A 17,427-nucleotide genomic window follows, 5' to 3' on the forward strand; every position below is an offset into this window, starting at 1 on the left:
GGGTTTAGTTTCAGGTATTGTGAAAACCTCTATGTAAAAGATTCAGAAAGCCTTTAAAACAGTGCTGTCCCTTCAAATGACCAGTTGCAAACTTGCTCACAATTTTCCCTGGACTTGGCTGTTAGTTACAGAGGGAACTTCTAAAATGACATGCGGGTATCCAGCTGCCATGTCTGCTTCACTCAGTCTCATGTCTCTGATCATTTTTAACGTGATATAGAAGCAAAGCTAACTGAAAAGGTTCTTTCTGGACATTATCCTGAATGATGCATAAAATTGCAGTAACAAGCTAATTCGTATAATATTTCCTGCCTTTGCATTTTGGCTTAGCTGGCACACAAAAGGTACATTATAGGAAGTGATGAAGTCCTTTTCCTGCATACATTTCTGCATCGCACTCCTAAGGGAACATTTGCCATTTGTGTCAGTCTTGGTTGGCTGAGCTTCCCTCAGGAGCTGCCTGTCCATTGAAAGGAGTGTGAGGATGTCCACGCAGAGTCAGTTAGTCTGGTGAGAGTGCCTTCCCCTTGTGCTTCCATGCTGCCAGACACCATACCCTGCAGAGGGATTTGGACTGATGATGCAGCAGGTAAGGGGATATTACCCCTTAAAAACACACTTGGAGGGTTGCTGTTCACCTCGCTTCCTGGGTTGGCAGCATTTACAGCACTGTTGCTCACTGTCCACAGGCAAGGGTAGTGGCTGGGAAAAAAAAGCAGCACAGATTGAATGACTTATTTCAAAGCATTTAGCCTGCATAAGACTTGGCACAGTAGAGTCAATTTCACTATCTGTTCAAAAGCAGCTGTTCAAATCAGGTTACCAAACTAGATCAGCCTTGAAGATCTTAAGTGAAAAACCACCAGTAGCCATCACCTGGTGACCCTGGAGGGAGGCATGGAGAGCAATGTACAAGTATATGTGAGATTTCAAAGTGTAAGGATTTTTTATGGGCTTCTGAGACTTCTTCCCATCTTAGGAGCTGAGTCAGAAGAGTTTCTAGAGAGGGAGGTCACAAAGTCTCAGGACACTGCCCAGCTACTAGGGTATAAACACTGAGAAGAAAATCTACTCAATCAGATAACAGTGCATTTGAAATTGCAGCTGATTTTCCTGACACCTAAGTTAGAGAAGAAATTATTGCATTCTTTTAGGGAAAATAAGGAAAAAGATTTGATAATTAATTGATTCTCTAGGTCTAAATTCCATTTACTCCTAGAATAGGATCCTCATTTCATGTAGGATAATAGTGAGAAATATAGGAAGAAAAATATTTTGGTTTTAAAATGCTCACAGATTGTAGAGTCCAGAATTCTTTGTAGGTATTCCAAGATCCCGGTTTTCAGCAATGCTGGGGAAAAATGAAGCTCCCATAGAGCAGAAGATGATTAGCTTGTCAGAAAGATTTGCCCAGGAATCTTGAATTGGGAACTTAGGACACATTTCAAATCCTGGACACTGATTAAAGTTTGGAACAAAGGGCAAATCACCAGGACAGTCCTACCAGCCTCAGTGCCCCTCATAGCAGCAGTTTTCCTGTAACCTTACCTGGGTCCAGGGCTGGCACCTCCCTTTGTGTGTGGCACTGAGAGCAAATTAGTGTGTGGAGAGGATGGCAAAGTCCAGCTGTCGTGTCCTGAGAATACCTGAAGATTATTGCTGGAGCTGTCCAATAAATTAACTTTGGGGAGGGAAAAAAAGCAACAAACAAATCCTCAGTGACAGACAATGTCTTAAGACAGCAAAACATGGGCAGGCTTAAGGCAGCAATCTGATCATGAGGTGCCCAACCACAGGTAATAGGACAGAAATCCCAACCACAGGTAAAAAGGCAAAATTCCTGTGTTTGTTTAGAGAGTAGCAAGGTGCCATGGCAATCCCAGGTGTGATACATGAGAAGGTACAGCGTGACAGACATAGGATTTGCATTTCTGCAAGTCTGACTAATATTTTTTTCATAATTGACATATATCAGACAATGTTTTGATACAGATTTCCTTATAATTTGAGCTAAAATACTTAATAAAATTTTATAAATACTGCCCCATTCCTGGAAATTTTCATTCAGGTTGAATGGAGCTTTGGGCAACCTGGTCTAGTGGAAGGTGCCCCTACCCATGGCAGGGAGGTTGGAACAGGATGATTTTTAGAATCCCTTTCAAGCCAAATCCTTTCATGAGAAATACTTCCATTAAACAGGAATTCTTGCTAAATTATAATTAGCAAGCAGATTACTTTATCCCTTCTCTGCTTTCCGACCCACTTCTTCTAATCAAAGTACAATCAATTTCTGGATTTGCACCCAGATCCAGAAAGGGAAAGGGACTCAAAGGATGTTCTGACAATACCAAAATGCCTTTGCCTCAATTCAGCTCCTACCTGAGAGCTGCTTTGACTTGAGAACTCAACTGTGTCATGGCAGGGCATCAAAAGAAGACCTGCAACGCTCTTTTTGTATAACTGGAAGCTGTAGTGAAAGCAAGACCATACACTCTGGTTTATCACTAAGAGTGCACCAAGTTCCTGGTCTCTCTTGTTTTGCTGCCTTGGTCACCCTGGGTGCCTGAAGGGTTCTATGCAGAGAATCACCACGCCCTTTACTAGCCTGAGCTTAGCCTTGCTCCAGGGTTTGTGCTAACCTAAGGCACAGGGCAGGCAGGCAGAGGCAACAAAGCAGTGCTCCAGGAATACCTGAAGGGGAGTGATTCCTCTGCATGTAGGAGGGTGGATATGGAGCAGCCCGATGGCCTCGCAGGGCTGAGTATCTCTCGCAGCTGTGGGGAGCCTGTGGAGCGGGCAGAGGCAAAGCTCCACTGTACTGGTAATTAGAGCTTCCCGAGGCACACATTGGATCTGGGTTGGAAATCAACCAGCCACCCACTTTGAGGGAAAAGAGAGAACAAAACTATTACTATTGCTGCATTCAAGTGCTACAGTACAACTCAGAAATAACCAGCCTTCTTGCAGAATTAGCTGTGCCTAAGAAATACCAAGCAGATGCTAAGATACTGTTTTGTGAAACAACTGACAAAAAAATAGTAACCGTCCACTCCCCTCCCAACACACCAACACTGAAAACAAGTCCTGAAAGCAACCAGAAAATGTCACAAACATTAAAGAACAAACGAAAGAAAAACTATCAGTAAAGCAAATGCAACTTCTGCCTCCCCTCATTTTTTACCTGTTTACCCATGAAAGATAAATTTATAGGCGATAAAAACATTCACAAATACAAAAACAAAGGGGTAAGAAAATCCTAAAAATGTCATATATCATCTTGATTCTAGATTCCTTTTAATATTGAAAAACTGGAATTTATGGAAAATCATCCCTCTGCAGGACCTCTCACGTTATTTCCTATGGTGAGGTCTCTTCAATCTTCTTTTTTTTTTTTTTAAAGGGTCCCTCTCTATGAACATAATTCAGGACTCAGTAAGTGACCAGCACGAACCAGTTAAGCAAGGCCCAGGTTCCCAGCACCCATCATATCTCACAAAACTTGCAGTTGACATAAATAAAAACCTTACAGTGAGAATATGTCATATGTTGACCTTCAGAGACTGTCTCTGGAACGTCCTTAGAATGGTTTCTGAAAAGCAAAATACTTAGTGGTAAGTGTTCTCATTGAAAAATTACAAAAGTTATAACCAGAACTATTCATTAAAAATTGGAGAAGTGAGTGAAAAAGAGGGAAATCCCTCTCCTTTAACCTTGCTAGGCAGCAGTAGACCTTTCCACATTCTGCCATAAAGGAAGCTGGAGCTTTTGTTTGATGACATAAGCAAAAATGTTCCTAATTTTTTGCCATATTTGGGAGCTGAACATGGAATTCTAAATCTGCCTGTGAGCACCATTCCTGCTTGCAGGCAAGCTGAAGGCAGCATTCCCCCTTCCCCAGCTGGAAACCCTGATACTGAGACACAGCAACTTCTTGAGTGGTGAGAGGAATGAAAGGAAATACAGATTCTCCTGCAGGCACATGGGACACTTCACATGTCAGAAGATAAAGCAGGTCCAAACAAAATTAATTAGAAATTATGGGATGGAATGCATCATTTGGATGCCACTGTGCATTAACATGGGTGATGCAAGGAAAATTTTGCAAGATAAACTACAATTAATTTCTGATGGAAGCATCTCTGACGTCTTAACTTTAATAAACCTATCATAAATTATCACACAGACTTAATAACAGCAGTGTAGTTACATTACAGTTACACTGTAATTTCACTTCAACTATGCTTTTGGACACTTGGAGTTAACATTTTTTCTCCCTGACCTATCAAATTACAAGATTCACTGAAGTGCAAGTACACTGTAGTGGACATATGTAGGGTATAACACTACTGGGGAAGCTCACACCATCTCATTTCAGGCTTTCTATGTAGACAGACATAAGTGCCAGGATCCCCAAGAGCACATTCACCCATTTCAGCATCTATTGTAATAATGATATAGTCTCCCGGATAATACCATTGGAGGGACTCTGGATTTAGCAGAAACAAGATTCAGTTATGTAATTTATCTTTCGTGTGGTGATGTCATGGTTTTAACCATATCAGCAGCAAAAAGCTACTGGATCAAAAAAACAAAAGATGAACTTACCTTTCCTTTGCATCCAGGAAGGCTTTGGCAAAGGGATTATACTTGATTTTGAGAGCTGTTATCTTGAATTTACAGAAAACAAGGCATGTTAGTGAGGGCAATTTGAAATAGAAACGTGACAAAACATCCTCCAGAGTAATCTGAGGGGAACTGTCTGGGTTAGCCTAAAATATATCCCCACACTTGATGTTTCCCAGGCTGGGTAGGAGACAGCTTTGCTGTGCACTGATCAGTGCCACAGGCAAAACACCAGCTGGGGCAGCCTGGCATGACGTTGTCTGGTAAATGTGATGGAATGGTGGACTCTTTCAAGAGGGTTTAAACACTGAATTCCTATGAAAATCTGCCGCAACATTAGCTAAGGGATGTGGCACAGGAGTTAGCAATTCTTACAGTCCAAAGCATCCCTCAAGGGCAGAAATTTTCTCATGCAGTATTGTGTTGTTCTGCAGTTGTACATATTATAGGGACATGGAGAGAGGGTTATCATTATGACTATCAGTTATTGCTGGAGAAAGATATTTTAGGGCTGTTTGGCTTTTATTTCCAGTAAAGGATTGAGATGCCGAGACAGATGGACCAGTCTGGAATAGCTGTGTCAGGATATTAAGCTAAACCTGACTTATTACTGAAGCCAGACACTAGATTAGTCAACATTCTACTGCAGAGAAAAGACAGAGTATTAGAGTAGATGGAGTATTACACTGCATGGGACTGGTGGGGAAACAAGAAAAAGGCATGCTGGTCTTGTAGTTAATTAGCTACTATCAGATCTCCTCAGTGGTGCACAGTGTGGCACCGCCTACCTCTTCATTCTGGTAGGCAGTCACCGCTATGAACTGTGTCTCAGGGAAGGAGCAGTTCATCACCATCCGGTGGGGGCCTCCTACACGAACTATGTGCACCTGGGGCTCGTATTTGTGCAGGGAGTTCAACATTATCTGCAGGAAACAAAACAGAGAGACAGCCCCCAGTGTCACTCTGGCACCTCACAGCCAACCTCTGGCTCTGTGACAGAACAGCTGTTGCTGCTGAACCTCCCCAGCCAGCAACTCCTAAAGCAGAAGGGCAGGTGCCTCCCTCCCCTGCAATAACTACAGGCCAAACAGAATGAGATTTCACTGGACTGGATTTAAGGCTTTGGATGCAGCAGCAGCAGCCGTGAGTATTTGTGTTAGCAGCTATGGCCCTCAAACCACTGGGCTCCTGCTGCACTAGAGGCTGCTGAAACAGCTCAGGGGCACTCACGATCCTGCTTCTGCTGTCTGGAAGACCAGAATCACCATCACAGAAAAGGTGCCAGGAGGAAGCTGAGGCAGTCACCCAGTCTTCTCTCTGGGCAAGATGAAGTGTATCCAAACAGGCCTTGGCAGATCATCTAACCTGGCACTAAAAGGTGTGAATAGCATTGATTCCAGGAAGTCTATTAGGTCCTTTAAATGGGTCTAGTGCAAGAACAAGATTATCTTTTAAAATTTGTACTTTGCAAAGTGATGTATACATACATATATATATATATAAAAGAAAGAACACAGCTATTAGCATAAAGCACTGATAGTCACCAATTACTTTCTAAACCATCAGAGAAGGGGCAGCTGAAGCACAGAGTGGGGACATGGTTTACTTTAACACTGTGGTCATGATCTCAAAAGAAAGCAAAGGAAGCTTCAGTCATTTATTGTTTAGTAACTTTTGTTTGGGTTCTGTTTCTCATATGGTTTTCCTCTCCTGCTTTCTATTATTTTGCTCTCCTTCATATATATACATAGTGTTCCCCTGTTTTTTTCTCCAGGGACTCTTTGACGCTCCAAGTTTCCTGTAGCTTTTTTCCCCCCATGCATATTTTTCTGAGGCTTTTGACTTTTCTGAAATCCTGGACACACAACAAGCATTTGCAAATTCAGATCCTGTTCTATGCTCTACAGTAATTCTTGTGTGCTGGTTCCATATATGACTAAGGAAAAGTCAGATCATCTTCCTGTTCTCCAACCAGTAAAACCCGAGATAATTTCCTACCTCATTAGAGCACTAAGCTTACAGAGGTACCTCATAAACCTAATGGAAATAACAGATTGAGAGCATATAACATTTACATGAAAGAGGTTGATTCTGGGCTGACAAGTATCATCCACTGTAGGAGTTTTGTACCAAACAAACAAGTGAACAAAAGGTCTTGTGCAACATTTTGCCTTTAGATGCATCATCAAAAATAAAATATGACACAAAACGAATTTTCCTGTTTGCATTTTTAAGCAGTTCAAAGAGAAATTCACTTATTTCTGGTACATGTGGTTTCTTTCCAAAGGCCAAAGCTGATTCAATAGAATATTGATAATTATCATGATGCAGAAGCAGACACAGTAATTATTTCATTTAGGAGCAGCCTTTTATTCTGCCATCTGACTCCTGCCAACATTCCACTTACACCAAACAACATTGGGGAGCACAACAAAAACCTAATACCCATGGCCATTTTTCCCCCCTTTCTCTGAAGTCCTATGTAAAAATCCACAGTACACGAGACCAACTCTGAAAAGACCCCTGACGATTAAGTAAACCACAGCACTCTGTCTCTCTTAACATCAAGAAGTCCATTAGAATCTGAAAGTGCCAATTAAGGCCTGTTTATCCCTGTTTACATTTGGCCTCCAGAGAATAATTGGCATCTGTGGGTGAAGAGGCCTGTAAGGGCTTCTATAATTACATAAATGGACCCTTGATATTTCTTGATTGGTAGGTGCTTGCAATTGAAGCCAAGAGGTGGTGTGGAAACATCAGGCCATACCTGCCCACTCCCATTGAGCTTGTTGGTAAGTTTGACTTTGCTGAAGGAAATGGCAGCTTTCATCCAATGGGCCCCAAAGTTCGGAGAGTCTGGGTGGATGTAGACACAGCTGTGGTTCGGTGGCTCTGGTTTCCCAGCTGGCACCCATTCTCCATTGACGTACTTCCAGCGGTGGCCATCAGTCGGAGCAAAGTCCAGCAGGAAGGAATACATGGCATTTGGATCCAAGCCTGACACACTGATCTTCAAAACAGGGAACATCCGCCTGGCCAGGGAAACAAAAAAGGGTGACACCGCTGGAAACTGCTGTTGAAAGACTCTCCTCAGTATGTTTGTTTCCAGATGCTCACTGACTAGCTCAGTATAAAAAATCCATCCTCCCTTCCTTCAATCCACCCTTGCCATCAGACCTTGCACTTGGCAGTTTCTCCAGTAATTTGGTCCCATACTTCCATATTCCCTGACCTCAGCAGCTTGACCATGTCCTATTGCTTTTAGTTTCATCTTACACACAAGCTCTTAACTTCTACCCAACCTTCCATTATCTCGTGGGTTTAAAACTGAAATCCTGCCTTTGTTTAGTTTTGGGAAAATGCTCCTTTTGTGCCCAAAGGTCCAATGCCACATTTCTCAATCCCCTTTTATTATTATTTCTTTATTTTGTAAAGGAGATTTGCAGGAGCTCACAGCTTGACTTTCAGTGGTTTTCTGTCTGTCCCAGTGCTTGTGATCAATGTCACACAGCTCTGAATTGGCACCTGAAAGTCTGCAGCAATAGAGCTAGTAGGGCTCCAACACTTGGAGGAACTGGGAATAAAGTGTGGACATCAGAACAGGTGTGTCCCAGCAAAGGTATCCTATTCATTAAGCTTCTTAGCTTGTCAAAGAATACATGTAATTGCTATTACATATCACCCCCTACATTCCTCTTCCATGAGTAACCGGCCTCCCTGCCCCAGACATCTCCAGACTGACCTCACCTGGCAACTGCCGTTTCTGCATGCCACATTTTTATAGACCATAAATTCCAATGAAAGCCAATGAATCTCTAGATTCCTTTTCTCTATGGGTATAGAGAGAGTATACCAAGCAACCAGAGGAATGGCCTGAGGTCCATAGCTAGGGGGCTAAGGTAAGGTAGCTCTCGAGGCTTAGGTAGCCATATAAGACATCCAAAATACATAAGAAGGGAGCTGAAACTCCAGGCTGTCTTAAAGGACACTGGAAGTCTCTGCCCCTGCAGTCATACTGTCTAGTGACACACAAATGCAAATTGCTAACAATCATGACATCCTACTCACCTTTCTGGATACCTTGATACAGTTTTTGCTGCATACATTCAGCACCTTCTGCTGACAGGAAAAGACCGAATTTGAGATTTTTCATCTAATATTAATACTTGCTGATACCATGTCAGTGCAGTATTGAAGAAGATATCATAGAATGGTTTGGGTTGAAAGGGACCTTAAAGATCATCTTGTCCCAGTCCCTGGATTGGTGTCCCCAACACCTTCCACTAGACCAGGTTGCTCTGAGCCTCATTCAATCTGGCCTTGAGCCATCTCCAGGGATGAGGCATCCACAGCTTCTTGGGGCAGCCTTTTCCAGTGCCTCACCACCCCTTCTATCACTGCATGTCCTTATAAAAAGTCCCTCTCCAGCTCTCTTGCAGCCCCCTTTAGGTACTGGGAGGCTGCTATAAGGTCTCTCTCCTCTCCAGGCTGAACAACCTCAGCTACCTAAGCTTTTCCTCACATGAAGTTTGTGCAGGCCCTGCTCTCAAGCCTGTCCAGATCCCTCTGGATGACATCCCTTCCCTCCACATGTCAACCAGAACACACAGCTAGGTGTTGCTGGCAAGCTTGCTAAGGGTGTGCCCCTGTCCCCAACAAAGGTAATGAAAAGCTTTAGTCCCAGTACTGACCCCTGAGGAACAGCACTCCTCACTGGTCTCCAAGGTACTGTGAACCACGACCTTCCTAATTAAATAGAAGCTTAGTTGAGGATTTACACACTACACGTGTCTTTCTGACCAGGATGTACCAGCTATCAAACTGGAATGTGATAAAAAGTATGGATGCATTTCTCCTTCCAACGCTTAGATCTCCCCCAGTGTTCAAAGGAACATATTTAGATACATAGCTGAAATTGAATTAGTGGAGAAAATTAATCCACATGAAAATTTAATTTCACTAGATTATGCAGAGCAGTTTGTGTTACATGCAGATTGTTAATTCCTCTGCCCACAATGCAGACAGGCTGCTCTGCCTTTTTATTTGAGAGGCTCAAGTTTATCCCCAAAGGACCTATAGACCAATCCAGAAGAGAATACTGTTACCATCCATTTTAACCTCTTGTAGCACTAAGATTAGAGCACTTCCCTGTGTTAACCAGCTTCACTACCAATTGTTCCCCGCCTCACTTGGACCAGCATGTTTTGACTGTACAGACTCTAACAATGGAAAACTTACCATCTAACATGTTCTGATGATTAAGTGGCTTTACTGTTAAAATCTGTCTTTTAGCATGGCAAATTGTGATTTCTCCAAATTTGTTTCAGTCAGATTGTTTCAATGATCAGGTAGGTGCACACGTGACCTCCATTTCTGCAATAGCTAAGCACTTCAGCTTCTTCTATTTATTTAGAGCAAATGTGCTGCAATTACTCCACAGTACAGACCTTGAGTGGGAAGATGTTTGATATCAAACTTGGATGTGCAGTAACCAGTAAAGTTGCTTTAACATTCAAACCTGGAAAGGCCTTCTTTTCCTTCTTTTCCCCCACTCATGGCTGCCTGCACTGATCCCCTATGGATTCTCCCCATACGCAGAGGGGAATAGTGGCATCTACCTGTCTCCAGGCAATAGCAAGGATTGCAAAGTCTTGGGATACTGCCTAGCTAGTATGGTATAAACACTGAGAGAGGAAACCTATTCAGTCAGATAACACTGCATTTGATATTGAAGTGTCAATTTAATACAATAGGTCTGAGTAAAATAGGAGATGGTTTCCCACTGTATCAGCTGTACCCATTGAGATGCATTTTGTGATATAGCACATGTTTCAATTTTAATGATATCTATCCTGTTCAGAATATATCTATTTCCCCTAGGCATATTGCTAGGGCAGGTGATTATTATAATGAAGTATGATACAGCCACAGAGGCATATCTGTATATTAACACTGAAGTTGGTTCATCTAACTGTGACATTTTTGGGACCCTCGGTACCAATTAGAGATGACTCAGAGCAGATAGAATTGTGCATGCTAGAATTTGACACTTGAGGATCCCTAGTCAATTAGACTTTCATTCTCTGGGACACTCCTGTATTGGGTTTCTGTTTAATTTCTGAGCTTTGCTGACAATGTGTCTGTCCACACCAACTGTTTTCATTTTCACAAAAAAAAGTTCAGGCTGACTCTTCTCTTTCATTGTAGAACACAGTTTTCAAAAGCATTCATCTACCCTTCAGCAAGAATGGTTTAGTTGTACTCATTTAGCAGCAGCAGAATAAGATCAATATTTTTTCTACTGAGAATCTCTCTGGAGACAATCACTGAAGAATCCTGAACCTGAGAAAAACTCAGCAATCACAGGAAATTGTCTCAAGTTTGTCTCCTTTTGAATAGCATGGTTCAGAGTTCTTTGTTGCAGGCCACAGTCTGTATTTCCTTTGTTTTAGTGTGATGCTGTGTTTTTGGATGAAAAATACTTTCAGAAATACAGACATCCTTTTTCATAGTCTCTGCTACAGTAACTATGTTAAAAGGATTAATGCAAATGACAGCGTGACATACTTTTGTAATTTTTAATTTCGCTGTAGTTTGATCATAAAGAATTCTATTGCTGCTCTCACTGACATTTCTAGAGATGTCACTGGCTATAGGAAAAGTAGAATCAGGCTGATAAGGAGTGTGTAAGTTAAAATTAAAAAATCAGGCAGCTTACACAATGAAATAAAAAGTACCCAGGCATAGTCAGATAACAAAATATTCCCTTATCAACATGATAAAAATATTTTATCTATACACTCACCCTGACATTTTGGAAAGAACTAGTATCACCATGAAGTCATAATTTTCATTAGCTGCGAGGAAAGAAACTGAAAAAACCCTCTTGGTAATGTGTGACTCTTTGTACCAATTTAATTAATCAGAAACAAACCCATCTTACCTCATTTTTAATCACTTACACTGTTAAGGAGACAGTTTAAGCTACTGTACACCAAGTGAAAGTCCACTTAGAAGTTATCTGTAGCCTAACAGCAGTTTTCAAAGCAATTTAAATGAAGTATAATCAGCTCCACAATATAAAAAGAATCTCAGCAGCAGATGTCTATCAGTAGGTTATTAGAAGGAATCAGAATGGCAATAGTGCTCTTACACCAAGAGCTGGTCCTTTGAGATGGTAACTTCTCTCTGCAGAATCACCTTGCTGAGTCAACAGACAAGATTTTTCATATTTACTGCTTTCACCTATGTCCCTCATCAAGCTACAGACAACAGTAATTTCATCCACAAATTCCGCTAAGTCAAAGTCTGGCAAAATTACACCACATGAGTAAATCTTTCTCTCCATCTCTTAATTTCTCTCTCCTAGGTGGATCTCCTGAGAGGTCTCATAAAACATGTGCATGTTGAAGGAACAGCTGGGGTGGGGGGCAGCAAAAGGCTGGCGAGGATAAATTAAATAAAAACCTTAGTACCACTGTGCAAATCTTATTCTGGTAGCTGCTTGTCTGTTATGGGCTGGACTCTGCTGTCAGCCCAGTTCAGAGCAGAACCTCTGTGGAGAGCTTTCTTCAAGCTAGTGCCTGATTCAGAATTAGCATCCTTCTCACAGATTTTTTACTCTTTTCCTGTGCCTTTCTGTGTTCCCAAATAGTAAGACATGTGATCCATTTATACCACAATGTTTTGTCCTTCTAAAACAGTGTATATTAAACATTCCACACTTGTTTCTAAGGGCACCAGCAACAACTGTGGGACCATGCAATTCAGACTGCACATACATATAGAGCACGTAGGGCAGTTTTATTGCATCCACTCTGGTACAGACTGCTTATACAAGCTGTTAATACCCAAGGCCAGAGGGATGGGAACTGCAGCTGGGTCTAACAACACCAATCTGCTTCTGTGCAGTAATTTGAAGCCTACAGGTGAGGACTTGCTAATATAGACTGATGGTTATTAGTATAAAAAGTCATTACAAAGGTTTTGAGAGATATTCCCTTGCAAAAGTTTCCTTTTTGTGCAATCACAAGTTAACCTATATATTTTTCCAGCATGCTTCATAGGAGGAATGGTTTGGCAGTGACCAAAAAGAAGCAGGTTCACCCCATCTTGTTCATACAGTGGTTTTAGCAGACTGCAAGCCTGCAGTCACCTATAAACTCTGGTGTGCTCATTGCAGTTCTGTCGAGTCTGCACACACAGTTTATTATTGTAGAGCTTAACCTCTCTGGCTGTCACCTCCACTGAGCCCGCAGTGCTGAGCAGATCACTTACCTGCCATTCTTGGTCACGATCATCTCATTAGTGACTTCCCTGAATCTCTGCCATAGCGTCGCATCCTCCAAGACAACCTGGAGCTGTTTCTCCGTGGGGTCACCTTTGTCTCTTCCAGCCTGGAGTTCACTCTCCACTACGCTGAGGAGCCTGGAGACAGTGCAGTCACTGGTTTTTTTGCAGCCCAGGTCTGCCATGATGGCTTTACTGCCAGAAACTTCAGGTAGCTGCTGAAAAGACAAAAATAATAAGCTAAATAAAAAAAGAAGTCAGTTCATTGGGTACCGTCTGACAAACATGCTCTCCTCACTCTTCTGCCACTGCCTAGCTATTTCCCCTGGAAGTCCCAAGGGCAGTGACACCACTGTGTGGAGGTTTACGCACACGCTCTACACTAAAAAGAGGACTATCTCCTAATTACCTGTTAGACAGTCAGGTGGGTGGCTGGCTGATGACTCAATTGGCTGCCTTGAAAGAAGAGTCCTCCATCCAAATTAGCATGCTTTTATCTTTTTTCAACCTGAAGTGGGTCTAATTGTTCTGCTTGAGAACCAGGTTTCCATTAATGAAAATTGTTTCATTTCCAGACTGAAACAATGCATGGAAATTGCATTCACGCTGGTGCGGACTCTAACTGAAGGAGCTAGGAAGAGTCAAGATAGTCACACAGAGAAGGTTGTCTTAAAATATTTTCATCATGAATGTTGCATAAATGCATTAACCTCATTCCTCTACATTCCTAAATCAAAATATAATAGTAAGAGACCTTGCAGCACTGAGTTTTCAGTGCACAAGGAGAAGGCAGCATCCCTACCCTCAATTGCTGATGGATATTGTGTCCATCCCTTGGTCCCACTGTCATTCACAGAACCCCTCCTGCACCTTACAGGTGGCTGAACACCCCTCTGGCTGCATTTCCAGGGACAGACTGCACACTTCTGGGGCTGGTACGAGCTTAACTGTCTGAGGCCTGACACTGCTGACCAGCTTAAGGTCCATCTATGCAAAAGCTCCCTCAGCATCCCAAAAAGTCATTCTCTCTCACCTCATCCTGAGATAGTCTCTGACAAGTCTGATCCAACAACACAAGCCCTCCACAAAAAAACCTACCATTTTACTGAAGACTCCAACAATTTCAGCATTCAAGGAGACAAGAGATGTGGGCTCAGTCCCCTGCTGGAGGGTTAAGTGGAAACCCCACAAATAACAGTGACCTGTAAACACTGGGCTTTGGTATACAACAAATACTGGAGTACCTAACTTCTCGTGATACATCTACCTCTGATAATGTCTTTTAAATTTCTGGTCGGACATGACATAGTCAGGGACTTGATTATGAAAACATAGTCCTAGAGGTCATTTTTAGAGAAATACATTTTCTCTCTGCTTATTGAGAACTGCATTTTTTCAATTCAATAGTCCCTGTGGAATTTCTGTGCTTCTGTCTCTTTTAGAAAGACAAAATGACTTGGTGGATCACTGTTGGGATTTTTACAGACAAAAAAGAGCATGGCAGACTTTGTAAAAGAGATTTTAAGTTAAATCCATCATTTGACAAGACCAACCGATCTTGCCTTTAAAAAAACTGAGGCACCATCCACCTAAACAACAATGGCCAGAGTTTGATGACACCTTATTTGGCACCCTTCCAACCCAAATCATTCTGTGATTCTATGCTGCTTTCAAACTTCACACTCTGACACCTCTTCCCCTCTTCTTTTTTTTTAATTGTCAACTCATAACCAAAGTACCTAGATTATTTTATAAGTAAACTCAGGTGAGTTACATTAGCAGGTAGCAACTTCTAGTTGATAAACAGCCCACTTTCACTGCTGAACAACTAAAGGATGTACTTCAAAATCTATAGGCTATTTAGGTACTTTGAAGGGTACCACTTTGCATTTGTAAAAATAATTGCATCTCAGGTATGCTGTTGTAAATGGAATGTGTTTATGTTTGGGTTCCCTTTTCCAAATACTCAAAGAGGAGAGAGAAGTTACTACTGTAATTTTTCCATACATGTGATCAAATGGCATAGGAAATGCATAGGAAACTATATGAGACAGTTTTAAATTTTATTATGTTACAGACGAAAATAGACAGAGAAATTGGTGCTGGTGGAAGTGCCATGAATTTTAATTAAACATTTTCAGGTTTTCAGGAACTTCTAAAACAGGTACATGTTACTTTGGGAATTTTTTTTAGCTGACGCCCTATTTCCATACAGGCTTTTTAGGTATAGTTGCTCAGAAATCAGGAGATTCAAAGTCAAGGCAGGTAAAGAATCAACAGCTCATAAAAGTAATAACATTCCAGAAGTTACAATCAGTTCTTTCTACAGACAAATAAAAAGAGAAGCAGCCTGGCTTTCAGAAGTACTCACTGCCCATCTCTCCTGCAGGGCTTCAAGTGACTCAAGTGATACTGGATTAGAGCCTCAAAAAATCAGATCCTATCTACGTTCCTCAAGATGCTTAGAACTAAAAGGAAACCAAAAGCATGCAAAAAAGCAAGAACATTCATGTTCACATTGGTGGAAGGGTTTCTAAATGAGTAAGTGAAACTCTCTCACCAGTAGACACGGGTGCATCACTATAGATAAAGGATTTGCTCAGCAAAAATTGATGGGAAAGGGAGGCTGCACAAAGCAAAAGAAAGGGAAATCCTGCTTGGAGTGCACTGCTTGCCCAAAGCACTCCTGGGACTGAGCTGTAGGGAAGGAGAGGTGTATGGAAGGAATGGACAATGGACCTGTTCCAGTAATGGGTAGGGATGAGAGTTTTTCATCAATAAGACTGGATTTTTTTACAGCTAGCATCCCTAAGGGAGAAGCATGAATGTTTTTACTTTGGGGTATCATACTAAAACTTGTATCCTGCACAGTAATAAAATGCACTTTCAGATCCCAGAAGTGAGTAACACTTGTGTGCTTAGGTTATCACTCATGCAAGGTGTCTGATTCTTTAAAGTCTAGTGTCCAGAGGAAAAAATAAACCACAAATCTAACAACTTAAAATACCTGACTTTCACACAGTTTGAATTTTAGTAACTATGTTACCACAGCTCAGGACACCTGAAACCTCAAAATTTTCCAAAATGAGAGTAGTTACTTGTGGTTGATTAGTAGGAACAGCGCAATTACTATTTTCAGCATGAGGAAGGTTGTTTCAGCTCTGAGAGTTCAGCTTAAGAGCAATTTGTGTTGGATGTACCAGAAGGCACAGTTCACCACTGACATATCATTCCAATCTAAAAGAATTAGCCAAAGAAGTTTACACATATGCAAGCACATGACCAGCTGAATGTACTTGAGCCTGAGATTCTACTTTAAAACACACTTCCAGATTCCGTGAATGACGCTTCTTTGCATTGCGCACTGTCTCTGTGTCACACAGCTGCCATGAGAGAGGGCTGCAGAACAGAAGCCAGAAAGATCCAGAGTCACAGTTCTTTGTTTTTTTGTTGGCTTTTCATTTAACAAAAATACTACGTGTGGAAATTTACTTTGAATATTTAGCCTGTTTTAAGAGAAGTGAGAGACATCCTCTAATCTTTTATCCCTCTATTCACCTAAATAACAACTTGGAATGCTTTCCAAACAACCCTTCTTTCTCCTACTTTCTTGCAAGATTATTTGTCTACAGGTGCTGGAACAGAGGCCCAAACAGATTCATAACAGCTGTAGGTATTGCCAGGGCACGGAGACCAATCCATTCTCAGGTCTGAGTAATTTCTTGGGCTGGAAGTTAAATTTCCCTGAACCTGACATTTGAAGAAAAGGTAGCTGGACTTACAGAGGAGCACAGTAGGTGTTCCTGGTGACTGACAGCCAGTGCCACTGCCAGGGGGGACGGTTTATTGCCCCTCTTACTTGCACTTATCACCCATTTAATTAGACAAGCAAATCAGTAGGGGTGGCAAAAGGAACAGAAAATGCCCCTATAAAACCTGCAAATTTGTAAGCTTTCCCTGAAACCCAGCTGGGAGAGCTGGGCACTTCCAAGCAGACTCCTAGTGGCTCATAGACAGGCAGAACTAGCTCAGAATGCAAGCAAAACACTCACAATCATCTCCCATTTACTAATAATAATTTAGTAACTCACATTTTAAATGAAGCAATGAGGACTGGGGAGAGCAGTGAAAGAACAATCAGAACAATCCTGCAATACTTATTGGACTTCACTCACTAAGTTACAGCAGGAAAATGCAAGGGGTTATTTTTGACTTTCGAATTAAGCTTGTTCTTAAATGCCCCTGGCCACCAGCTGGTGAGGTACACAGAAAGGAGAGGGAAAAAAGCAAACAAGAAAAAAGGTAATTAAAGAGGCCTTTCTTGCCCTGACATTGGATAGCTGTTTTTTTGGCCTTTAGCTGCATGTTTCCAAAGAAAAGACAGCCCTTCATCATCAGATGAAATTGCAGAAAATAAGACTCACTCTTTCCATCTCCAAAGCTCCCACTGCAGCATTCAACTAACCCCCCTCCTCTGAACAGTGAGTCCCAACAACACAGGGAAATGTAACCTCC

General features: G+C 41.8%; 1 protein-coding gene across 1 annotated transcript; it reads right to left on the bottom strand.

The window, feature by feature from the left end:
• Nucleotides 1–449: 449 nt before the first annotated feature.
• Nucleotides 450–13,112, bottom strand: TBX19 (T-box transcription factor 19). Its single transcript, XM_071433923.1, has 8 exons — nt 12,901–13,112; nt 7,391–7,655; nt 5,412–5,546; nt 4,606–4,667; nt 3,528–3,589; nt 2,692–2,880; nt 1,549–1,681; nt 450–702 (listed from the first exon to the last, which is right to left on the bottom strand). Exons 1-8 carry the CDS (start codon nt 13,095–13,097, stop codon nt 450–452), a joined length of 1,296 nt encoding a protein of 431 aa, XP_071290024.1. The 5' UTR covers nt 13,098–13,112.
• Nucleotides 13,113–17,427: the final 4,315 nt, after the last annotated feature.

Source organism: Agelaius tricolor, unplaced genomic scaffold (assembly GCF_023055355.1).
Source record: "Agelaius tricolor isolate 1412-34295 unplaced genomic scaffold, bAgeTri1.0.p SCAF_9, whole genome shotgun sequence".
Lineage (NCBI taxonomy): Eukaryota > Metazoa > Chordata > Aves > Passeriformes > Icteridae > Agelaius > Agelaius tricolor.